This window comes from Meles meles, chromosome 3 (assembly GCF_922984935.1).
Source record: "Meles meles chromosome 3, mMelMel3.1 paternal haplotype, whole genome shotgun sequence".
Lineage (NCBI taxonomy): Eukaryota > Metazoa > Chordata > Mammalia > Carnivora > Mustelidae > Meles > Meles meles.
In genome coordinates this window covers 155,639,944-155,667,017 of record NC_060068.1, presented here as the reverse complement: position 1 = coordinate 155,667,017, position 27,074 = coordinate 155,639,944, and the positions used below count along the sequence as shown (strand labels likewise).

General features: G+C 38.1%; 1 protein-coding gene and 2 pseudogenes across 2 annotated transcripts in view; all 3 read right to left on the bottom strand.

The window, feature by feature from the left end:
• Window positions 1-1,431: 1,431 nt before the first annotated feature.
• LOC123939297 lies at window positions 1,432-5,691 on the bottom strand (annotated as a pseudogene).
• A 132-nt stretch (window positions 5,692-5,823) lies between these two features.
• Window positions 5,824-8,010, bottom strand: LOC123939296 (annotated as a pseudogene).
• An 8,113-nt stretch (window positions 8,011-16,123) lies between these two features.
• The window catches only part of LMBRD2 (LMBR1 domain containing 2), a 43,921-nt gene continuing 32,970 nt past the window's right edge, over window positions 16,124-27,074 (bottom strand). For both annotated transcript variants that reach the window (XM_045999306.1, XM_045999307.1), the window contains exons 15-18: window positions 26,973-27,019; window positions 25,672-25,777; window positions 22,742-22,871; window positions 16,124-21,761 (exon numbers count right to left, since the gene is read on the bottom strand). In XM_045999306.1, the coding sequence (XP_045855262.1) occupies window positions 21,701-21,761; window positions 22,742-22,871; window positions 25,672-25,777; window positions 26,973-27,019 (344 nt within the window). In that variant the 3' untranslated portion in view covers window positions 16,124-21,700. The remainder of the gene's footprint in view (window positions 21,762-22,741; window positions 22,872-25,671; window positions 25,778-26,972; window positions 27,020-27,074) is intronic.

Here is a 27,074-nt window from a genome sequence, read left to right as displayed (position 1 = left end):
TACCTGGGTGGCTCAGTCAGTTAAGCATCTCCCTTTGGCCCAGGTCATGATCACAGGATCCTGGGACCAAGTCCCACATCGGGCTCCCTGCTCAATGGGGAGTCTGCTTCTCCCTCTCCCTCTATCCCCATCTCATGGTCTATCTCTCTCTCTCACATTCCCTCTCTCTCAAATAAAGTCTTCAAATTTAAAAAAATTTTTAAAAAACGAAATTTATTTCTCACAGTTCTGGAGGCTGGGTAGTCTGAGATCAGTGTGCCAACATGGTTGGCTTTGGGTGCGGACTCTTCCTGGCTTGTAAACAGCTGACTTCTCATTGCATCCTCACATGGTAGAAAGAGAACTAGCTAGTTCTCTGGCCTCTTCCTATAAGGGCATTAATATTCATGGGGACCCTATGCTCATTACTTAATTGCCTCTCAAAGGCCTCACCCCCAAATACCATCACATTGGAGTATGGTTTTCAACATATGAATTTAGGGGAAACATTCAGTCTACTGCAGTCCCAGAAGCAGACCCTGAGATAAGGACTTGAGTACAAGTAGTTTATTTGGAAAATGCTTAGGAACACTGGTGTGAAATGGGAAACTGATACAGAGAAGGAAAGTCGGCCAAAAAAGTGTGACTCAATAAGCCAGTTACCATAGTTTAATTCCATAGGAAAACTGCAAAACAGTGCAAAAGACATGACTTAGAATTATTCCACAAGAGAAAAAGGGGAACTGGGCTATTTACATGCTAAATCTCAAGACCACTGGTTGAGGGTTGCTCCCAAGGGTGTTAATTAACAGGAACTTCCATACTGTCTTCTACGTGGGCAGCACAGCCTCCCACAATTCTGGGGAAAAGATCACACATTCTTAGAGTTGCAGGTACCTCTGGCACTTGTAAGAGCACACTGGAAAGTCCAGAGCATGAAGTAGGATTTGATAGCATTTGATAGGGATGGAGGCAAGAGTGGGAGAAAAAGACTGAGAAAGTGGCTGAATCAGAAGACTGGGATCATCAGAGCATAGTGCCTAGGAGAGAAGAGTGATAAGCTAGGGACAAGGTTTTTAAATCTGAGAAATTTGTCGAATCACACACAGGCAGAAACACAACATAGCCCCAGCTATTCAGTAAGCCAAGAAGCCAAAGAGTTCTGGCAAGAAAATGTTAATAGAGAAGGAGCACCCATTGGGTGATATATGCAACTAATGAATCATTGAATACTACATCAAAAATATTGATGTACTAATGATCACTATAGTGGCTAAATGAACCAAATTAAAAAAAAAAAAAGCAGGTTGTGCTAATATAAACAAGAGGAGTTGAGGTAAAGGGAGCCAAGGTAGTAGGAGACCACTATGGTCTATGTGAGTGTGAGGCATACCAAGAACCAGTGACTTCCCAACACACCCAGGCCTAGAATGCATCCGTGTCACATCTGCTTCAGCTTCTTGGTCCTACAAAGGCCCTGACCATGTCTAGCAGCTTCCCACACAGCCAAATAGCACCCAAGGTGACCACCAGCAGGAACAAGAAGATATTCAGCAGGTACTGCTCATGCCACGGCTGCTGCAGGCCATGGGGCTTGAGGTGGGCCACACCCCTTGTCATGCTGGACACCGTACAGTAATTACTCCAGGCATGGAATGACTCCTCCCCAAGCAGCAGTTCTTGGCCTTGCTGGGTTTTAGATCCCATTAACAGTCTGATAAACATCATGAAAACACATTCTAGGAAATGTAGATATGCAAACACATACCCTTCACAATTTTACATTTCTAGAGGTTCATGAGGCCCAGGAGCCCCACTATGTTGCTTGAGCCAAGAACCCCTGATGTAGAGGACTAGTATTTAGTTATTCTTTACTTGTTCAACAATTACTTATGGAGCCTACTGTGTGCAAAGCTGTGAGAGAAGCCAGGATAAATAAGAAAGATATGAACCTACTCTTATGAAGCTTACATTCTAGTTGGAGGAAATAGTCAATAAACAATAAACTAATGAACAGAGTAATTACAAAGTATGACATGTGTTGTGAAGGAAATTATGTGGAATAGCTGGCAATGATCAGAGAAGGCCTCTCTGAAGTGATGACATTGGAGCTAAATGGAAAGAATGTTCCAGAACAGCTAAGGGCAAAGACCTCTACAGGAAAGAATGATGTGTTTGAAGACGTAAAAGGACACCCCTGTACCTGTCCAGAACTTTACTTTAAACATCTCAAAAGAAATAAAAACTCTAAAAAGAGATACTTTTATAAGTTTCTTTTAAAGACACAAAATTCTTCCTATCATCTGCCTTAAATTTTTCTTATTGAAATATAAGACTCATTCTTTAACTTGATATTCAGTAAAAATAGGTCAGCTGGTATCTTAGTTTAGCTGAGTTTTAGCTTATATGGGGGTGGGAGGGGAGAGACCTTCCAGCCAGTTCCCCTAATGCTACTCCAAGGGCTACATACATATCTTTTGTCTCCCATGACTTGTTTCGTCTTTGGAGCTAGGGTTCCTTTTGAGATGCTCTATCAGAATGGAGATACCCAGGTCTTTGGCTTCTACTTGGAGTAGGTTTCCAGGCTGGTCTGTGAGGAAAGGAATCCCCACCACAGGCACACCATGATGAATAGATTCCATCACGCTATTCTGCCCTCCGTGAGAGACAAATAGGTGAATGCTGGGGTGAGCTTGGACAAGGAAGAAAGAAGGAAAGGGGATGCTGGAGAAAGGATTTGGTGAATCTGGAAAAGCAGCAATGTCAGGAAAACATGCAGGGGATTCTAGAGGTGTTTGGGAACAATTTAAAGAGTCAGTTATTTGGAAGACACTCACTCTGTGAGCACTCTCAGAAACGTGGGTCTAACACCTGAACCAAAGAACAGCTAAAGCTAAGAATGCAGAGAGAGCACTAAGTTCAACATATACCACCATTCATCCATTGATTCCTTCATTGCGTCTCTATGTCATTTTAAAGCAGGGCTTATGCCTTATGTCTTAACACTGCCAGATCCTGTCATACTGTCTCTCCCTTATTTGTAGCAAAATAAAATGTCGATGAGGAGGAGCTTATCCAGCCCAAGGACCTAGAAACCCTTAAAGTACTTTTGGTAAATGCAATTTGCTGGCTCTACCTCTGGCTACTGAAATACACTTGCAGGGACAGAAATAAAAAACGTGTATCTCCCATTCACTGAGTGATTCTGATCCAGTCTGCAGCTATGCACAAGAAGCATCCCCAGAATGCAGCAGGGGCCAGAGAGAGAAACCCCCTTGAAGATGCAGTAGGACATCTCAGACAGAACAATGAGGAATTTTAATCACATTAGGAAGACACCATGGCCCCTAGGTCTCTCGCACTCCTGGTGAGAAGAAACTGGGCTAGTGCCTGTAGGAGGTCTGTGTGTAACCAGCGGGTGGCTTCAGGCCACTGCACAGCAGCGACGTCCTTTCTGCTCTGCATACTTATGTCTCAGAACATTTATAGGCATTTCTTGGAAGGTGTCTGATCCTGATCACCTACCAGTTACAAGAGGCCACAGTAAACCCTCTTGAATATCACTTGTGGCTACAGACTGGTCTGGGTTATAAATGAATGAAGTGACCCCGAAATGCCAATCTCTTCTGGTGCTTTGACTTCTGCTGATAGATGCTTTCCTTTTCAAGCTTCCACTACACTACATGTGTAGTGCCCAGGTAGGGGTGACTGCTGCGATCAATAGTAAAGAAAAAGTAACTGGAGAGAGAGAAGGGCAGAGCGGCTGCTGCCTGTAGAGGGAGGAAGTCCTTACCCACGAGGTCATTCTGAGGAAGCCAGTCTGCAGTTTTCATACTGGCGGCCAATCTGACATCTTTGGGCCCATAAGAAGGCTTACACTTCCAAATCACCCCTGGAGAAGGTGGTCAAAGGCAGCATTCATCTCCTTTAGGACTTCCTCCACCTTTTGGTGTGCACCATGGAGCCCAGTGTCACAAGAATAAAACCTACATCTGCAACTTGGCAGTGAAGCTCTCAAATTCTTGAGAGAACAGAAAAAAGAGTCATACCATTCATGCAGCACACCTCTGAACTCTCTGTGCTTCCCTTGTTTAGGATAAATTGAAACCTTTCTTTTTCCTAGGATAACATGTACTGGATGGCCTGGAAGAAAGTGATTTTTCAGAGCCTTGATTTATCCTTTTTCTCCAGGATCACAGCATTGGTGTTTCTTTTCCCTGCAGGCTTTACAGCTGGATGAACTATATTTCAATTTCCTCTCTTGTGGGTCAGGAGGGAAGACAGGGACAGTTTTTGATAGTATCCTCCAGAGGACTCTGTGAACACCTTCCCTCATCCGGTACTATGAGCTTTCCCCAGAGGAGACTGGGAGGCAGGCAGGATTCCCAAATGCTCAGGAGCTGGATCTCATCTACCCCTGCGAGGGAGGCAGCTAGAAGATGGTCAGAGAGATACATGTGTTCAAATGATACTATATGGTCTCAAATTCTCAGTTTTCTAAAGATTTCCAGTGACCTCTGTGGGCTTGGCCACCAGGCAACCTAAGTTCATGGGTATTTGTGCCTGCCAGCTTCCAGTCTCTCCATGATGTTCTGCAGGTACACTTTTGAGAGTACACTCTGCTCTCTCCTTTTTCTGTGCTTCCAGAGTCAGGCACTACTCATGCACTTAGAGCTCATTGCTTTCCCCCAGGGTAGTAGTTGCTACAGGATCAGGGAGGACCTAATGAAAAAGATGATGTAAATCTCTCAAGAATGCATAGAATGCTATAAGCCAGACTAAGTGTAGAGCATCAAAAATACAGAAGGAGCTGGATCTTTGCCTCCCAGTTAACACTAGCCAAGAGGCATGTGTCTGGTTTTTCAGTACTTGTTAACTGAGATGTAACAATAATAATAAAAAAGACCCTGGGTGCCCAGGTGGCTTAGTCGTTGGGCGACTACCTTATGCTCAGGTCATGGTCCCAGCATCGTGGGATTGAGTCCCACATCAGGTTTCCTGCTCAGTGGGAAGCCTACTTCTCCTTCTCCCACTCCCTCTGTTTCTGTTCCCTCTCTCACGCCTCTCTCTGTCAAATCAACAAATAAAATCTTTAAAAAAAAAAAAAAGACCCACTTAGTCATGCGTAACACGTGTCAGACACTGCAGTGGAACTCTTAAAAACATATATCCAATCCTGTCAACAATCCTGAGTGCCAAGTTCTCTTTCACACCCTCAGAAACTGAGGCTGAGACCCAAGACACTTATTGGAGAGAATATATGAAATAAACGGCAGAACCAGGATTCAATTCAGGCTGGTTCTGACCCTGAAGTCCAAGTTTTTTCTACTACACGACATCAAAATGGACTAACATTTGGAAAGAATGATGATTTCCATATATTTCTCTTAGAATATCTATAGACGGACTCATAGTGAAGATATCTTTCCATTTGCTGTCTCACTTTGGGGTTTAGCACAGACTGTGGAGGGAAAGAGTAAAAAATAGAGGTTGCCTCACAGTTTTATAGACTCAGGCAAATATTGTCAGTATAAATACAGTTTGGGTGTGTTGAAAATGCAAATTATGAGTATTCAAACCTAGAGATTCTGATTCAGTAGGTCTAGGGTGGGGCCTGGAATCTGTATTTTCTATAAGTATCTCAAGTGAACCTGACAAAGATGAGCTAAGAATCACACTTTGAGGAAGACTAACCCAGAGCATGGCCGGCATAATCCTGAAGCACCAGGGTAGAAGGGTACAGCTCCCTAGAGCTCTCTATATCTCCCGGGGTTGGGCTGGGAAAGGCTCTGTCAAGGCAGTATGTATGACTGATAAGATTCCTATAGTAGAGAACCAGTTGTTTCAGAGCACCCAGTGCCCATGTGTCTCCTTGTTTCTATGAAAAATGAAATATCCAGTTGTCAGATATGCGAAGTGAGCAAATTATTTGGACAAACATAACTTATCAAAACTGGCACTAGAAAAATTAGAAATTTTAAATCTCTCTAAATAGCTTTAGTTTCAATTTTTTTTACAAAAATTGATTTGAGAACTAAAAATCTTTCCAAAAAGAACCTTCTAGAAATATAACCTCATAAAATACAAGAAGAGGGTACAATTCCAATGGAGTTTTATGAGGCCAGCCTATCCTTCAAAATATTTTTAAATGGAATCCAGCAATATATAGAAAACATAGTACATCATGACCAATTCTTCTATCCAAGGATGCAAGGTCAACTTAACAGTCAAAAATTATCATTATAATTCACCTCAATAACAGAGCAAAAAGGAAGTTTCATATGATGTCCTCAATAGATGCAGAACAAAACTTTAGCAAAATTCAACACCCTTTTATCATAAAACTCTCAACATGGCTAGGTATAGAAAGTAATTTCTTTGGTGTGATAAAAGGCATATGTTGAAAAAATTCTTGATCTATAATAATACTTAATGGTAAAATACTGAACTCTTCCAACCTAAGACAGGAACAAAGTAGAGAGGTCTGCTCTCACCACTTTTATTTAACATCATGGTATAAACTCTAGCCAGAACAATAAAACAAGAAAAATAAGTAAAAGAAATAATGATTGGAAAGGCAAAAGAGAGAGTTGTTAGTTGTGTGAGACGCCATCATCTATATAACCCTGTGTGTCGGGCTCTGCACTCGGTGCAGAATCTACCTGAGATTCCCTTTCCCTCTCTCTCTCTGCCCCTCCCCCTGTTTGTTCTCTTGCTCTCTCTGTCAAATAAATAAATAATAGTCTTTGAAAAAAACACCTAGATTTAACCTTTGTCTGAGCAATTGCTATCTGTGCACTAAAGGCACCATCATGAGAGTGATTCCTCACATCCAAATGGAGCACAAAGATTTTACTCACCTGAGTATTGGTTCAACAGGTTTGACCATTAAGCTTGCAATATAAACAGTGTTGGGAAGCAGGGGCCAGGCAAAATAAAGGCAAAGTGAGAATTAACAAAACGCAGTTCTGCTTTCAGTTGAAGATAAAATAGGTCTGGCCTAGAGCCTTCTGGGAAATGTTCCCTGATAGAGTCATCAAACTGAGCATGAATATAAAATTCTCTCAAGGTCAAAATGAAGAACATCAGAGACTTTGTCTCTCAGCCTCAGAAATCCATGTGATCTGTCAGGGAGAGTAGAATGCTGGCGCCTAAGACACAGGCCCAGGCAGCGCAAAATTCATAATTCCAAATGTGCTAGTAAGGATGGTCACAAATGGCCTTCCAAGTGTTTCAACAACCAGGAAAGTGCAGCAATCTGTAGCATAACCAGCCCTAGGTCGAAACTCTCATTCTTCAGGGAGCCCATCCCATCTGTCCTTCCTAACTCATGACTACACTGAGTTGCATGTAGAGCTTCACGACCTTTAAAAGCTTTGTAAATGAATTCCTGTGGAAAAGGGAAGGAAAGAAGGAAGGAAGGGAGGAAGGAAGGAAGGGAGGGAGGGAGGGAGGAAGGAGTGAGAGATATTCAATATTCATGGACAGTGTTAATCTTAAAAGGAATCTATGAAGGAATCTTGGCACCAGAACTGAATATCTTGAAAGCACTTTTTTTAAAAAATATTTTATTTGTTTATTTGACAGAGATCACAAGCAGGCAGAGAGGCAGGCGGGGGGGTGGGGAGCAGGCTTCCTGCCGAGCAGAGAGCCCAACTCGAGGCTCTATCCCAGGACCCCCAGATCACAACCCGAGCCGAAGGCAGAGGCTTTAACCCACTGAGCCACCCAGGCGCCCCTCTTGAAAGCACTTTTGGTAATAACCTGTCCTATTGGTCTCTCCTGAGAACTTTTTGCTCTAGATGCCGTTTTTTTCCTTGATCTCCATATCTACCATGCCATTTTCTTGTTTTTTTCTTTGCTACAATTCTTCCTGATGCTTAGAATGCTCCTGTTTTCCTCCCTCTTCCTTTCTTCCCCTCATGGAAGTCCTACCCATCCTTTGATGCTCTTCCTTCCCTGGAAGATGTTACCAGCGATAGCTGGTGCACGTGATTTCTGTCCACTACCTGAATGCTGAAGCTCATCCATGATGCTCTATATGACCTTCAATTATATGTGAACGTTGCTCTCAAAGGTACATGTGTGTAGGATTTATTTTCCCAGGGCTGTAAGCATCTTGATGTCAGTGTCCCGTGAACATAAGTGAAAAAACAGCATTTTCCATTGGAGAAACCACTGTAGATGCTGTGTGCCTGTGATAGCTGCTGGCTTGCTTTCAACTACTGGGCCAATGGATGCCTTCACACTCCACTGGCAACAAATCCTTCAAAAAGATCACTGTTGCTTGGGCTTCCCACGTAAGGGTCAGTGAATAAGGACTTTGAACTTTTATCTGCCTCTAAGGGCCTCTTCTGTGATACAAATTCTGAAATCTTACTGAATATCAATGTTCCGTGCTAGGTTTTACTTGAGCATTTACTTTATTTTATTGAAGATTCATTTACTTTTCTTCCAATAATATTTGAACATTTGCTACGGTGATTCTGTACTGGTGATTCAGGATCCACAAAGTGGGCTGAAAAATGAGATTCCAGCTAGATACAGGCAGTTGACTTATAAACTGAAGATTAGCCATCAGCTGCTTGATCTCCTTTTGTTAAAGTGAAGACCAAACACTTAAGGAGAACCCATAGCCCTGCCCTATACCCTCTGGTAAGCGGTGAAGGGAGAGAGAAACATGGCTCCACAGGGAAGGTCTCTACCCTGACTGTGTGCTATAATTCCTGGGGAGTTTACATAATTTATATATAATTTACACAAAACTTTCTGAAAGTGGGACCCAAACATAAGTATTTATTCAAGGTTCCTCAGGTTATTCTAATATGCAGTCGGGTTGAAAAGTGCCAACCTGAGAGAGAGAGAGAAAGTACCCATTTATCGTAACATAAGGACACAGGGTATAACCACTATTCATGTATATTTAAATGGTTCAACTATTTTTTTTAATATTTTAAATATTTATTTAAATATTTATTTTTTAAAATATTTTATTTGTTTATTTATTGAGAAAGAGAGAGTGGTGGGAGGGGCAGAGGGGTTGGGAGAAGGTGAGAGAGAGAATTTCAACCAGTCTCTTGCTAAACACTGAGCCTGACTTGGGGCTCAGTTTCGCGACTCTGAGATCACAACCTGAGCTGAAACCAAGAGTCAGAGCCTTTTTTTTTTTATTTAATTTGATTTATTTTGTGTGTGTGTGTGTTCCAAAATTCATTGTTTGTGCACCTCACCCAGTTCTCCATGCAATACTTGCCCTCCATAATACCCACCACCAAGCTCACCCAACCCCCCACCCCACCCCCTCCAAAACCCTCAGTTTGTTTCTCAGAGTCTAGTCTCTCATGGTTTGTCTCCCCCTCTGATTTCCCCCAAGTGAGTCAAGAGTCAGAACCTTAATGAACTGAACCATCCAGGTGCCCCTGGTTCAACTATTTTTAAAAATTTGTTCAGGAGAAAGAAGAAGATGTAAAGAACTAATGTTGGGACTAGCGTTGTTAAAAGTTCACTTCCAATGGAGAAAATTCTTTCCCTGAGGATAATTTCTGACAATTACTGGGGACAAGAGAGGGGAAGTTGTTTTGTCATTTCATTAGTGCAATGGGCTGGGCAGGCTTCTTCCAAAAGGACAAGATTATGAGGAGAAAATAAATGGGACCAAATGGGCAGTAAGTTTGACAGGGTGTTCTGATTAAATCGGAGAGCAGGCAGACAACTACTTTAAGCCAGAGAGGAAGCCAAGGAGGCTTCTTGATTTCAATGATCAGGATAATTTTCCTAATTACATCTGGGGAAATAGCAAAAGTTTCAGTAACTATAAAAAACTAGTCAAGTAAGATGTAACTTCTTATTTGACCTAGTCTTTTCACAAATCTTCACCTTTCAGTAATGTTTACCTTCTGTCTTCTATGTGCTATACACTCTGATTCAGTGGATCCAGTAGTGTGCAAGGAAAACATGACCTTTGCCCTGATGGAGCTTACAGTCTGCCCGGAGAAGCAGATATTGAGCAAATCTTCACAAGTAAAAAATTATCCGTGTGTTAAGTGTTTCAAAAGAAAGAGCTAGGCATTTGAAAGTGTACAAACTACCTACTTAGCTAAGCAATTAGTATAATGATTCTCTCTGTTTGCTACTACCATTACCCACATGTATCAATGGGGATAGATTTTAAAAATTAAGAATTTTTTAAAAAATGTTTAAAGGAGCACTGGCTGGCTCGGTTGGTAGAGCATGTGACTCTTGATCTCAGGGCCATGAGTTCAAGCCCCACGTTGGGTGTGGAGCTTAGTAAAAAAAATAAAAAATAATAAGGTAATACATGGAATAGTTTTGAAAAATTCAACTCATCTGGTATAAACTTTTGGAAATTAGCACATGAAAATATAAACATTAACTTAATATGAGAGAGAAAAGACTTGCAGAAACACATTGCTAGGACCTAGAGGTCACACTCTGAAAGGGTATGTTCCCATCTAGTTGGAAGATGAGAGAACAGAGGGAAGACTTGAGGATTTTTTGTTTGTTTTTCCAATAGTTTTCATTCTCTGCTCTGTCTCTAACCCCTACATTGCCTGGCACATATTAAGTCCTCAGTAGATCTTTTTAATGAAAAAGAGAAAGCACAAAAAGTAAGTGCTAAGTCAGTGTATAGATAAGCTTAAAGGAAGAAATGAGGTAGATAAAACAGATTTTATGGAGGAGGCAGTATTTAAGAAATGCCTTGACTACTGAGTCACATCTTTTCTCAGAAATAAGGGAGGAGCAAGGGCATGCTACTTAACACAGCATGATTTTCCTCTCTGTGATTTCATTCTTAAGATGAGTACTTTCTTGTCATTTTGAGTTTCAGATGAGTGGAATTTCCAAGAGTCAGTCTCATGACTTACAGTCTGCAAGGCTGAAAATGAGTCTTAAATAGCCAGATTCCAGTTCCACTGTGAATGAATCTTTAAGGCCATCTTGAAGTTCTGCAAAAAGAAATCTTTGTTAGTGACCCCCATCAACAGAAAATTTATGAAAAGAGAAAGGAAGAGAAAGAAGTGAAATTGAGTGACTGACTTTATCCAACAATGAAATGGTGAGTTGTCCATCACTGTCCCTAAGCTGGAGAGAATAAATGCAATCAATTGAGGGGAGTTTCATAAGGTGAGATTCATCCCAATTTCTTTTTTTTTTTAAATATTTTATTTATTTGACAGAGATCACAAGTAGGCAGAGAGGCAGGCAGAGACAGAGAGGAGAGAGAGGAAGGGAAGCAGGCTCCCCGCTGAGCAGAGAGCCCGACGTGGGGCTCGATCCCAGGACCCCGAGATCATGACCTGAGCTGAAGGCAGAGGCTTTAACCCACTGAGCCACCCAGGCGCCCCTCATCCCAATTTCTAAGGGTAATATCTGCTCATTCAGGTTTGGAAACTGAACAAGCTAGGAATGTTTGCCAGTGTACCATATCCGCAGGACTGTCTGGTGTGATCAGTTCAGAGATGAATGAAATTGTTCGATTCGTTCATTCATTCATTCACTCACTCACTCATATTTCTCAAAAAATAATTGCTTTATTTTTGTTTTAAAAAAAAAAACCTACTACATCCCAAGCAAAGCTTCCTTTAAAAGGCAATCAGAATTAATCTCGAATTCCTGTTTATAGTCTTCTGGAGGAGACCAGCTGAAAATTTGGTACTTTTTTCTCTTTCTTTTTAAAATCAAAGAGACAGAAGAGAAAAACTAATCAAATATATCACAAACCTATATTAAAAGAAATGTTAAGGGACCCAATTTTAGTTCTTTCCCTTATTTATAACTCAGAATTTTTTTCTTTTTCTTTCTCTTTAATAACATCTCTATTGAGTGATAATTCACATTCCCTAAATTTATTCTTTAAAAGTATACAATTTAGTGGGTTTTAGGATATCTGCAGTTGTACAGCAAACATTTCCTCACCCCCAAAAGAAACTTCATATCTATTAGTAGTCACTCTCATTGTTCTCGTGCTTTCATTTAGTTCTTTAGATACACTGCCTTTAGTTCTTTGAATACATTTCTTTTTTTTTTTTTATTTTCAGCGTAACAGTATTCATTGTTTTTGCACCACACCCAGTGCTCCATGCAATACGTGCACTCCCTATTACCCACCACCTGGTTCCCCAACCTCCCACCCCCCCCGCCCCTTCAAAACCCTCGGGTTGTTTTTCAGAGTCCATAGTCTCTCATGGTTCATCTCCCCTTCCAATTTCCCTCAACTCCCTTCTCCTCTCCATCTCCCCATGTCCTCCATGTTCTTTGTTATGCTCCACAAGTAAGTGAAACCATATGATATTTGACTCTCTCTGCTTAACTTATTTCACTCAGCATAATCTCCTCCATTTCTAATCACTGGCTTAAAGTAGCTGGATATAAAGTCAATGCACAGAAATCAGTTGCATTTCTATACACCAACAATGAGACAGAAGAAAGAGAAATTAAGGAGTTGATCCTATTTAGAATTGTACCCCAAACCATAAGATACCTAGGAATAAATCTAACCAAAGAAGCAAAGGATCTGTACTCAGAAAACTATAGAATACTCATGAAAGAAATAGAGGAAGACACAAAGAAATGGCAAAATGTTCATGCTCCTAGATTGGAAGTCAAATATTGTGAAAATGTCTATGCTATGTAGAGCAATCTACATATTCAATGCAATCTTATCAAAATATCATCAACTTTTTCCACAGAACTTGAATAATCCTAAAATTAAATGGAACCAGAAAAGACTCCAAATAGTCAAAAGAATGTTAAAAAAGAAAAGCAAAGCTAGTGGCATCACAATTCCAGACTTCAAGCTCTATTACAAAGCTGTCATCATCAAGACAGTATGGTACTGGCACAAAAACAGACATATAGATCAATGCCAGAATAGAGAACCCAGAAATGGACCCTCAACTCTATGGTCAACTAATCTTTGACATAACAGGAAAGAATATCCAGTGGAAAAAAGACAGTCTCTTCAACAAATGGTGTTGAGAAAATCGGACAGCCACACGCAGAAGAAAGAAACTGGACATTTCTTTACACCACATACAAAAATAGACTCAAAATGGATGAAAGACCTCAATGTGAGACAGGAATCCATCAAAATCCTTGAGATGAACACAGGTAGCAACCTCTTCAACCTCAGCTGCAGCAACTTCTTGCTAGACACATCTCCAAAGGCAAGGGAAACAAAGGCAAAAATGAACTATTGGGACTTCATCAAGATCAAAAGCTTTTGCACAGCAAAGGAAACAGTTAACAAAACCGAAAGACAACTGACAGAATGGGAGAAGATATTTGCAAACATCAGATCAGATAAAGGGCTAGTATCCAAAATCTATAAAGAACTTATCAAACTCAACACCCAAAGTACAAATAAATCCAATCAAGAAATGGGAGAAGACATGAACAGACATTTCTCCAAAGAAGACATACAAACAGCCAACAGATACATGAAAAAGTGCTCAAAATCACTCAGCATCAGGGAAACACAAATCAAAACTGCAGTGAGTTACCACCTCATACCAATCAGAACGGCTAAAATTAGCAAGTCAGGAAATGACAGATGTTGGCAAGGATGCAGAGAAATGGGAAACCTCCTACACTGTTGGCAGGAATGCAAGCTGGTGCAGCCACTCTGGAAAACAGTATAGAGGTTCCTCAAAACTTGAAAATAGAGCTACCCTAAGACCCAGCAATTGCACTGTTGGGTATTTACCCCAAAGATACAAGTGTAGTGATCTGAAAGGGCATGTGCACCCCAATGTTTATAGCAGCATAGTAGCCAAACTTTCCATAGTAGCCAAACTATGGAAAGAGCCTAGATGTCCATCAACAGATGAATGGATAAAGAAGATGTGATACACACACACACACACACACACACACACACACACACACATACATATATACACATAAAGAAGATTCACAACACACACACACAGAGGATGGCTTGTTACACAGCCATCAAAAAAAAAAAAAGAAAGAAATCTTGCCATTTGCAACAATGTGGATGGAATTAGAGGGTAATATGCTAAGGGAAATAAATCAATCAGAGAAAGACAATTATCATATGACCTCACTGATATACGTAATTTAAGACACAATGCAGAGGATCATAGGGAAAGAAAGGGAAAAAATAAAACAAGACAAAACCAGAGAGGGAGACAAACCATAAGAGACTCTTAATCTCAGGAAACAAACAGAGTTGCTGGAGGGGAAGAGGGTGGGAGGATGGGAAGACTGGGTGATGGACATTGGTGAGGGTATGTGTTGTGGTGAGTGCTGTGTTCAGACTGATGAGTCACAGACCTGTACCCCTGAAACAAGTAATACATTATATGTTAATAATAAAAAAAATCAACAACAACAAAGTCTTTGTCTAGTAGAGCCACTGCCTGGGTTTCCTCAAAGATCTTTGTTGCATAGCTGCAATTAACTCATTTTCATTTAGTTTTTCATGTATATATCCATCATGTTGGATAAATAAATCTATTGTTTATTGAATTGTTTATGGTTGAGGCAATTATGAACAATGCGGCTATGAACATTCTTATACGTATTCTTGTCCACGTAAACACATTCTTTTGATATATTCATTGCCAAGCCAAAAGTCTCCTATTTTTCTATGTTATCTTCCAGAAGTTTTATAGTTTTGTGCTATAGTTTAAGGCTTATGATTCATTTTGAGTTAACTTTTGTGAAAGGTGCAGTGAGCAGTGTCTAGATTTTTTTTTCTTTTGGCATGTGGCTGTTCAGTTGTTCAGACATCATTTGTTGAAAAGACTATCCTTTCTCCATTGAGTTGCCTTTGTTCCTTTGTCAAAGATCAATTGACTATATGTGGGTCTATTTCTGGGCTTTCTGTTCTGTTTCACTGCTCTGTCTACCCTTTTGTCAATCTCACAATGTTTCTATTACTGTAGTTGTATAGTAAGTTTTGAAGTGTCAATTCTCTTTGCTCTTCTCCCTCAATATTGTGTTAGCTCTTCTGGGTCTTTGCCATATAAACTTTGGAATATTTGTCAATATCCACAAAATATCTACAAAATAACTTATTGGAATTTTGATTGGGATTGCATTGACTCTATAGATCAAGTTGCAAACAACGACATCTTGACAGTGTCAAGACTTTCTGTGACCATGGAATCTCTAGATTTATTTAGTTCTTTAATTTCTTCCATCAGTTTTGTACTTCTCCTCATACACATCTTATACATATATATGTATATATAGATAGATCATATATATTTTATATATAGTTATGTTTATACCTAAGTATTTCACTGTTGGAGCTACTAATGTAAATGGCATTGTGTTTTTAATTTCAAATTTCACTTGTCCATTTGTTATATACGAAAGTGATAGACTTTTGTATATTAATCTTGTACCCTGCAACCTTAGTATAATTGCATATTCCGTGAGCTTTTTTGGTCAGTTCTTTTAGATTTTCTACATAGACCATCGTGTCATCTGCTAACAAAGAGTTTTAATTCATCCTTCCAAATCTGCATCTCTTTTATTTCCTTTTCTTGCCTTAAATTGCATTAGCTAGGACTAATATAAATGGTATTGTGTTTTTAACTTCAAACTTCAATGGTTGCTTTTGGTATAAAGGAAAGCAACTCTATTTTCTTAGCCTGGCTAGGATTTAATCAATTTTATTGATATTTTCAAGCACCCAGCTTTTGGTTTTGCTGATTTTTATTGTTGTCCTGCTTTAAATTTCATTGATCTCTAATTTTTGCAACAATTTCTTGTTTTAATTATAAACACTGGATAAAGTAATATAGAATCTAAAGTACACACATTTATTTATCTTAAAACATTTTGTTTGGGGTGCCTGGGTGGCTCAGTGAGTTAAAGCCTCTGCCTTTGGCTCAGGTCATGATCCCAGGGTCCTGGGATTGAGCCCCACATCGGGCTCTCTGCTCAGTGGAGAGCCCACTTTCCCCTCTCTCTCTCTCTGTCTGCCTCTCTGCCTACTTGTGATCTCTCTGTCAAATAAATAAATAAAATCTTAAAAAAAAACATTTTGTTTGTAATATCCACTATTTGTAAGGAACAAAGAAAGCCTCAGGGTCCTTAGGAGTTTAATCTCAAAGATGGTATGAAATGAAACATATAATCAGCAAAATTCTTAGGAACTTGTAGAAATGTACTTTATTTCATGCAAAGCCACATAATTTCCTATATTTTAATAGCTAATCAAATAAACATTTCAAAAATCTATTGCATCACAATAAGTTAAAATACTACAAAGCAATTACAATTCCACAAGTTTATCAAAACCAAACCGAGAGAACATTATGCACAGATAAGGCCAAAGATGCTAACTTACTTATAGGTAGCACTTTGCAGCTTTTTCCAAATACATATTTGAAAATGTAGTGAGAATCTGCAGAAAACAGTAGTTAAATCTACAACCCATTGGTCAGAAATGAAAACATTTGTCATTACGTATCAGGTAGTAATGGCTGATTAAAGATAAATTTGGCATCATGCACCAAAGGAACATGTAGAAAAATTATGATCAGATGCACAATTGAAGTCTATCTTCTATTTCATCTAATCCACTGAATTAGATAAATAACAAGTACTTTATTAATGCAACACAGAAATTGAGCTTTTGGTATACTTCTCTTGGGTACTGACATATTTAAAAAGACACTGAAGGGGTGAAGGAATATTTCAAATTCACACTGCACTACTGAATTTTAGAGTATTACCCTAAGGAAATACAATGTGCGCAGAACTTATTTGAGAATGATTTTTAAACTATTATAAGCACTACAATTAGTTACTACAAAAACATTTTATAGAAATTAAATACCAGAAAGTAACATCAATATTAGAGCTCTTTTTTCAGTATTATAATTTATAAATATATATTAGATTACAGTAATTTAAAAGACATGTCCACATGTTCTTTACTTTCTAAAATGAGAAAAATCCTTTTAGGCTGTTTTTAAAGTATGGACAAAAACAAATCCATTGGATTGCTTTTAATAAAATAAATACAAGTCTCTCCCCTACAACTTAGTGTACTAAGTAGGGAAGATGCTAGCCAGCATTCTTTTGAGAAATTCAGCTCTAAATGACTAGGTTGATACGATTTATATCAATAATATTGACTCAAAATGGTGTTGTACAGTCAGAGTAATAAATTATGACTTTATATATGTCTGCCGTAGTAAACCACTTTTTCTACTCTTTCGCACTAAGTATAGAAAAAAAAAACTTTTATAAAATGATTTGAGATCAAGATACTTACTCACCAAAGAAAAGATTTTTGGAGAAAAAAGTAAATTCTCCCCAGGGAGTGTGTTAAAAATAAATGTCTTTTAGGTTATCAGTAAGAAGAGGAACATGTCAATATTCTTACTTTATTAACAAATTTAAAAATTACAGCGAGTTTTCAATTAACATCAACAGACAAATCTTTTGACAATGATAATAAAATTTTAGGAAGACCAGGCTGAGTGTGAAAGGAATTAGAGGTGAGGTCATGTTCCCATTGATGGGACTGAGGATGGGGCAGGACTAGTGGCTGCTTTGCTGGGGAAAATGATTCATAGGGCCTGGTCTCCAGCAGTTGGGATAGGGGAAGACACAGCTTTGTCTTTAAGCTCTGAGCACAAAAAAGTCCACTAGAAAAAAGAACCCTACATGGATGGAGGGAATTCGTATTTTAGAAGGCCTCCTGTAACCCTCTTGTATTGTTCTAAGCTCTCCTAATGAAAACTTTGACAACCATGTAGGTTATTTACAAATTCCTTCTCATAAAAAGGTATCTCAAGGTTCTTAATCTTTCTGGTTTTCTGTTTTGTTTTTAACAATCAATGTTTTTTGGAAATCCATTTTTATGCCAAAACCTTACACTGAGAGTAATTCATTTTAATGAAGTGCCTGCCCTCTTTAGTAACCTAAAGCCAACACACTGAGCCAGCATACATCACATTTACATTCAGATGTTGCTTAGTTGTCTAGAAAAATCTGTTTCACTACTTTAGGTGTAATATCGCTATTCAAGCAGTGGAATATGAAATCAGAACTAGTTCCTTTTGAGTGTACTGATCATCAGAAACAACTGTGTACATAAAACAGGAAAAATCTGTCAGCACATTAAAAGTCATACTGTGAAGAAAGGCTTCAGAAAGGAAGGAAGGTATAAAAGGAATGAGGAAGGAAGAAAAGAAAGGAAAGATAAAACTCTAAATCCATTTAACATTTAGAATTTAATGTAATGTGATCCATTACATTTTGGAGATTCAAGTATGTTAAGATTTTTCAGGGACATGTTTTGCCTCTTTAGTGCAAATATCCTTGTGATTTTCAGCACAGTCCACTCAAATCACAAGTACAAAACTCACATTACGGAACAGTGTGAACTATAATTATGGAGAGTTTACTTTCCTTTAAGATGGTAATCAACACACCATTAAGAACATTCACTGACTCTATTACAAGATAAAAAATGAGGTTTGTTATTGTACATAAATGAAATTCTTTCATCCATACACTGCATTATACTTAAGAAAACACACACAAATTAACTTCCTATGCACATTTAATTTCGTTTGGGTACACAACCAGTGTAAATTTAAGAACTGATACTCTTAATAAACAGTAGAGCCCCAAAATAAATCAATTTGCAGTATTTACTTTTGATGGCGTGGATTGTCCAATTTTCTGATCTATTTTTTATAAATGGAAAACCCTTGATTTTCTGATTTAGCTCTTACCACTCTTGTGAAATGAGGACCTCTTGTGTGCTGAAAGGACTCGAAAGCCCTGTATTCATATGGCAAGAGAGCAAATTCTAATAATTAGGCTTATACGTTATTTCTTATTTTAATAATGATGTTTATAAAAAAGCTCCACTGATAAGAACAAGTTATTGATGTAGCAACAAAAGCTAATTAGCAACGTACAGTTGATTAGTGAAATTAACAGATTATTAATGATTACTTTCTGCAATGGTTATTTTTTAATTACTGGCTTACTGAATATCCTTACCTAACAATTATTTAGAAAAATAATTTAGAAAATTTAATCAGATATCTATTATTACATAAGAAAGACATCAAAAGCTAATTATCAGAAGTAATTCTTTAGGAAATTACTTTGCATTTAAAGTATATGAATTTAGTAGTAATGTTTTACAGTAGATGTCATTATATTTTAATAAGCTTCCCCAAACAGAAAACTTCTATTCTTACTCCACCTTTTTTTTTACACAAGGTGGCTTAAAAATTTTTTAAATTTAGTTCCCCCCACCAATAAACTCTTCATTTTTCATGGGTTAAGTCATTACCTTATGAACTCAAATTTGCCCAGCCAGGTAACCTTCCTATATGATCATCTATAAATCCTGTAAGATAAATTCTGCTTAAAAAGTTGCACTCTAGACTTAAACAACTAAAAATTATTTTGGAAACAACTCAGAAGTCACAAAGGGAGTTAGGTTATTTGTATTACCTATACTTCAATTATTATAACCATAAAAATTTCAATAATAAAGTCAAGTAGTACATTCCCTTACATTGTCCTGTCAGTTTATTTTAGGGCATTATAAGTTATAAAAGTAACTGGATAATCTTTTTCTGCTTCTATTTCGTCTACAGCATCTGGGTTTCAAGACAAAATCTGATGAGAAACAACGTTATACTTAAGGAAAATATTCCAAGGTAAACCCAAAGACCAAATATACAACAATATACTCTTTTCAAAGGATTTTTGATTAATCAGTCCAAAAACAGTTTTTGCTTTGGGGACTTAAAGGTTTCTCTATAATTATAAGAAACTGAACCCCTCTCTGGGCTGATCATTTCTCCATCCACCACCTTCAAGTACCACTAGGAAAAGTAGCACAGGTGACTGTTTTTTGTTGTCTGTTTGTTTGTTTGTTTGTTTTTTTAACTCTGGCCTATCAACATCAACTCAATGCCCTCACAATAGTTTTGTGAGGTAGATCGGTAGGTAAATAGCAAGTATCATCTTCATTTCACGAATGAAGAAATTGAGGCACTGAAAGGTTACATAACTTGCCCGAGATATTCAATGGTCAATCATGAAATTACAAAGAGTACCAAATGATTTCTGCTTCTGGCCTACAGCTCTCTAACCACACGTTAGAGTAAAAGGCTGTGTGTGTGTGCTCAAATGGGCAGCCTGTATAACCTCTTTATGGACAATAAAGTCTATCCATTTGTAATTATTTTAAAGGGGATCTAACCTCAAAGATCATAAAACTGAACCAAATCAGCTAATGCACCATTCCTTTCGGTATCTATATAGAACTGTCTCTTAAAAATGTGCGTGATAATACTAAGTAAAAAGCAAAATAAAAAATTTGAAATTATGATTCAAGGGAAGATTGCCTTCAAGAAACATACAATCATATTGTTAGGGTAACCAGATAATTCATTTTCAAACTGGGACACTTCAGAGTGAAAGCGAGCACTAGTAAAAGTTACACGGAAGAGCAGGTGAACTTAAGCTGAGACTGTCGGGACAAACTCACCAAGAGTCACCACGGGATGAATCCACAGTGGGGATTCTCTGAGCTGCAAACACTTCGGGGACATAAAAAACTCTCTGCAAGCATGCTGTGCTCAACTGTGCAGCATTCACTGTGCAATAAGACACCGATGATTTAACATACACCCAACTTTGGTTTCAACACAAAAGTTTAAAAAACCCATTTTAAAATCATAAGCATGTTTAACCAAATTATTACACATAAACCACAATTTAAGTGTTAACAATAACAGTAAGTGGATTCACATTTTACCTTTAAATAACCAAATGTTATTTGACACAAAGCATCAACAGTCACCTTTAAAAGTCAGAGAATTTCGTGGGGACTCTTTGGCTGCTTAAAAAAAACAAAAACAAAAACAACCCACTATTTACCATTAATGCTTTGGATTCTCTTTGAGTGGAATGATCAATACTTAAATCAATATACTGAATGATAAAGGTGAACATTTCTCCCTGAAAGGAAAAATCTTTTACAAAGCAATACCAAAAGCGTAAAGCAACTTCCAGCGACTAGCCAAGACTGAAAGAATAACACATCACCCGAATATAGTACACATGCTAAAGATACTAACACTATCACTTGAAGTATAATCTTAATTATACATGCAAAAACTGCACTAATTTGCATACAGAGTTGAAAAAGAGCTTTCTACATTCAGTTATGTCTGGTAAGTAAGCCTTGTTTTAAGACATGGGTTCTGTAAATACCACTGTTATTTGAGGTCTCCATCTCTTGGCGAAATACAGGATTAACATATTGTTTAGAAAGAGCAAAAACGTAAATCACAATAATAAAACCGTATGATGTTATTTAGGCATGACTTTTAGCTTTCTTGGATCTGTAAAACAACTTTCCTGAAAAAAATTAACCTGATACAAACCAAACTACATGTTCTCAATATATGCTGATCTTTCTCATGAACTGAATCCTTCCACTACACTCCAACTTCTAAGGCAGACGCTTCAGGAATCGTGTATAATAAAAAAGATGACACTCTATTCGATGGCCAATAAACTATTATTACTAAGATGTGAGTAACTTTCAGTGCCTTTTTTGTCCTGACACTTTTCACTAAGAGTACATATAAATTCTAGGGCATACATATGTTCATAAAGACTGGATTGATGCGTTGATCTTGGTCAGTTGTTCCAAAAATTCTCTCCGACTTTACACATCATCAAATATTCCAGTTCGAGACATGGAGAGGTATCGTCCGCCTGGCTGATACCTGAAAGGTGGATAAAGAAATGATCTGAGGTGTCAAAAATAACAAAGGAGGAGAGAAAAACAAGGACACATTAAAAGGAAGTGGCTACATAATTTGTAAGCATAATTTGTAACATCTCTTCAGTAGCTGGAAGCAGAAACTTACAAAGATATTATCCCAAGGGGATTTACTTAACTATAAATTAATCAACAGCTTTTTTAGAGCCTAGAAGACACATATGACAGGGAGAGAGACAAAAAGAAAGGGACAGGGAGATGTAAACACATCATGGAACTGAAGATTTCATAATCACTCTTGATTGTTCAACAGAAATAGAATGTTTAGGGTTTTTGCTGTTTATAGAAAATACTGCAGAAATTTCATCTCATGTTTGATATTTCACTTCTGCTTAATTATTTTCACAGAGCACAGTGGCTAAAAGCACAGACTCCACTGCCAGAGTCCTGGGGTTTGAATGCCTGACTTTGCCATTTGCAAGCTGTGTTACTCTGGGTAAGTTACTAAGCCTCTCTGGATTCAAATCTGATTGGATTTACAACCATAAAATATAGTATTATTGGTAATGTGCTTAGAATAGTGTCTGACACCCAGTCACGGCTATGTAGCTATTGCTAAATATGATAAATTTCAAAAAATAAATAAATAAATAAATAAATAAATAAATAAATATGATACATTTCATAAATGGGTTCAGTAGAAACAGGCATATAAACACTGCTAAGATCCTTACTATCAATTTCAATTTTTCTTATTTAGAATACCACAAGTAGTTTACGGAGATAGCAATTTCAATTATCACCATAGGATGCTATAATTTTTAAAATATAAAAGCATCAGCAGATATAAAAAGTTACCAAAAGTTGATTAATATGGTTAATATTAGCAATAAAAATGAATATTTTCCTTATGTTTATCTCATCAAGTTGTATGCTAGTAAAATTTCAGAATGCTGGAGCCAAAATGCCCTAGCCAGAGCTTACCTTTCTGATTTAGATTCAAGAGGATCATCAGTGAATGTTTCTGCATTAAAATCCAAAGGTTCTACATCTTGGAGGAGTTCTATTCGGTCTCTTTCAGTCCTATTATTGGCCCTGGTATATTTGGATGTTGCTGTGAACAGAGGGAAAAAATATATATCTACTTTTCTATTGTCTTTATGGGTCAGTCTACGGACTCATGAAAAAAAGTCAAGATTATAAACAATCTGAATTTTGATTGTGAAGACAACAATAAGAAAAGATAACTACTTGATTCCTTTAAAATCAGATTAAAATGAAAAATAGTATGATAGGAAATAACACAGAAAAGTTTCTTCCTTGTAGCTAGTCTAAGCTCAGAAGCAGGTACAACGTAAAGATTCAATTATTGTGAATCAGAATCAACATTTAACATATGAACTATGAAATTGTTCATTCTCAAGTTTCAACTGGTTTCATGGTGAATCCAGGGATCCCGTATCTCAGTTCTTAGCTAGAATTTCTTTAACATGTACTCAACTCAAGCTCTTCAAGAAAGGCCTGAGTCTTCTTCCCAGGAGACAAGAGTTTAGGCAAGCTAAGTCCAACAGAAATAAAATGTAAACATAGTATTTACTTATAAATTTTCTAGTAGCTATATGAAAAAATAAAAAGGAACAGGTGAAATTAATTTTAACAGAATTAACTTAGTTCAATATATCTGATATATTATCATTTCAACATGGGGCACTAGCCTCATTGTAATGCTCAATGGCCACCTGTGGGTAATACTGACCATCCTTGTCAGTACAGATCTACTGAACTAATTCTCCATTCTCTCTATGTGGATGGGCTGGGTTTTCTTCATAAACAACCCAAATTTTCACAGAGTTCTTCTGAGCAGTCCAATAGCTTCAAAAGAACTTTGTGAAATAGCTTTTTTAAAAAATTTTAGGCAAGCTGATTCAATTATATCTTACACTTTTGTCATCTTGGACTCTGCCCTTCATCTTTTCTCTCATTCATTCAGCAAAGATTGGTTGCCTCCCACATTCCGGGTTCTCTTCAAGTCAGCATCCTAAGGCACTGTGTTCGCTCTTCTCTTAAAGATTCTCCCACACTCCCACATCTTCCTACCATGTCAACCTCTATTTAAACTTCCAAATCTTTGTAGAGTTCCCTCTCTTTTTACTAATTTTTTTTTAAAGATCTTATTCATTTATTTGACAGAGATCACAAGTAGGCGGAGAGGCAGGCAGAGAGAGAGGGGAAGGAAGCTATCCGCTGAATAGAGAGCCCAATTCGGGGCCTGATCCCAGGACCCTGGAACCATGACCCAAGCCGAAGGCAGAGGCTTAACCCACTGAGCCACCCAGGTGCCCGCCCCCTTTTTTTAAGATGTTATTTGAAAGAGAGAGAAAGAGGCAGAAAGAGAGGGAGAACCAGGCTCCCCACTGGGCAGGGAGCCCAACACAGGACTCGATCCCAAGGCCCTGGGATCATGACCTGAGTGGAAGGCAGACACTTAACTGGCTGAGCCATGGAGGCGGTCCCCTTTCCTAGCTTTAACTAAACCTTTAGCTCATGTCTTCTACCCTAAATCTCATTCAAACAAATCCTTTCCTCCTCATCTCCAGAATCACTGGTTATCTTAGGCCCTCATTTCTTTCTTTTTTTTTTTAAGATTTTATTTATTTATTTGACAGAAAGATAGAGAGAGAAAGCACAAGTAAGCAGAGTGGCAGGCAGAGGGGGAGAGAGAAGCAGGCTCTCTGCTGAGCAGGGAGCCCAATGCAGGGCTCGATCCCAGGACCCTGGAATTGTGACCTGAGCCAAAGGCAGCTGCTTAACCAACTGGGCCATCCAGGCGCCCCCAGGCCCTCATTTCTTGATCGCATTACCAAAACAGACATTAAATTGGTTTCTTTGTCTCACTTCCCTGGAAATCATGCTTGATGTTCAAATTCAAATTCACCTTCTGAAACCAAAGATCTGAGAGTACTCCTTTCCGGAATGAAATCTTAACTTGAGAGAAAGTCTTCACTTTTGAGCATGGTAATAGCTGCTACCCAGCTGTTCCTGCAGCCTCCCTTCTCATCAGGCTCCTCATACTAAATTTAGCACAGAAACAAACCTGCATTCTCCCAAAGGTTCTCTTAAGTCACTCATTCATCTTTCTGCCTAAAACCCCTTCACCCGGCAAAGTACCATTCACTCCCAAATGCTCAGTTAGTATTACCTTATCACAGAAATGCTTTCCCTATAAAGAACTCTTTTTCTATCACCCCAGTTGAGTTCCCTCAGCATCGGGAGTGTATCCTTCTACTCTCTCAGCATTCCTGCATCTCCCCCAAAGACAAACCCCCTTTGCCATCTACTCTGGGCAGAGTCCTGGGCAAAAACAGGTTTCTTGCCACCTTCCCGGGGCAGATGGCAGGGTCAAGGGATATAGGGTGGTATCTTAACTCAACCCCAGGAAATGTCTTCTACTTGGTTATCAGTCCCTCACAAAATTAACTGACATCCCAAGGACAGGAAATTTATCTTCTCTATATCCCTGATTACCTGGGAAAGTATCTGACATAAGGATCAGTCAGGAAATGGTTATAAAAATGACTGAATTGCCTACATCTACTACCAGAAAAGTAAAGAACAACGTCTAGGTAAATTGTAGAAATCAACACCTGCCTACAACATGCCTGGGATAAGTACTGGTACTATTTAGGGTAGTAAGTTTACAACTATCATGCGTTGTCCCAATTCTCCATCTCTTATCAGAACGCATACTTGAGTTTCCCTTTCCTTCTATACACTGAGGGATGGAAAAGGAAAGACAATGCAGAACCACCTCTGTAGTTCTCTAAAGGCATTTCTGAATGGATGCCTTCTCAGTCTCTATGCAAGCAAGCATCAGGAAAACAACTTCTTAGGGAACTAGAAAAGAAACGACTTACATCGGGTGGTACTAAGATCTGAGAGGCTTGACTCTTTCGGGTCAACATGAACATTTCTGTTTCTAGTGGAATCTTCTCTACTGTGTCCATAACGTTCTTTCCATTCCTAAGTCAGAAACACAAATAAATATATAACAGAGGAACTCACAGGCAGAAAATAATTCATCAGTGTCAACAGACTACAGAGTTAGAGAATTTAGTTATTTTTATCAGAAATTCACCAGATAATCAGTATGATTAGCATAGTACTGTGAAAATTTTCAAAAATAATTTTTGTCTCCAAACTTTTTTCCAAATGAAAATTTATAGACATTTCTGCTAGCTATAATTCACCTGTTTAGTTCTTCTGTTTAAAATGTCAAAACAACATGACAGCTACAACAGGCTTACCTTGGCCACATAAAAGTTATGTGAACTAATAATTCATGAGATGGTAACAAAATTTTCTCCCATAAAAATAAACTACAAATATCAGAGACCTGAAAAGTCACTTTCAAAAGCAAAATTAAAGTTGGATACAAACATGGTTAGATAGGTATAATCTAACCATATGAAGTGGGATGCTACTCAGTCAATTCTTAGAACTGAAAGGAATCTTAGAGGGCACCTTGTTCAACCTCTCCTGCCGTGTAGGGTTTCATTCTAAAACAGCCATGCCATTGGCTCTCTTATTAGATGACATGGAAGTTTCTATTGCAAGCAGCCCATCACAGTTTTGATAAACTGAGGAAGACTGAAATTTTCACCGAGAGGTGAAATCTATCTCCAGTAACTTCCACTCTCTGGTTCCAATTATGTCTTCTGAACTAAAGAACAAAGCTCCTTTTTACACGACACACACTAACATATATGAAGACAACTATCATGTCTCCTTCTCTGAGTCTTCATTTCTCCAGTATATATACCCCGGTGTTGAAAATTTGTGGTAACTGTTGACTAAATTTTTCTAATTTTCTGCCTTTTCACTCTCTAGGAGGAAAGGACTGAAGAAAAATTGAAGAGGAATACAATTAATGTCATATTACCAAAAAAGCGTAACAATTTCAAATCAATCAAAATAACTTTAATAGCAAGACTGCATGAATTTATTAATTCTCTCATTAAGTATTCACACAGCACTGACCTTAGGCAAGAAACTGCTAGACGTTGGACACAAAGTAATTTAATACTAATGACTTTTCAGAACAGGTCTACACTGTTCCCACTGTTCTTTGGTCTTTAGCCAATTCTAAATCAGTAAAATTCTTACGATTACTTCACATTAGTCTAGGTTACAGCAAGTTAATAAGTACTATACTTACTCTTCTTCGATTTTCACCTTCTTCTTGCCTTTGCCTTTTTCTCTTCTCTAGAGACAGAAAAATGGTCTCAAATTTGGTATAACATGGCTTAATTATACATAG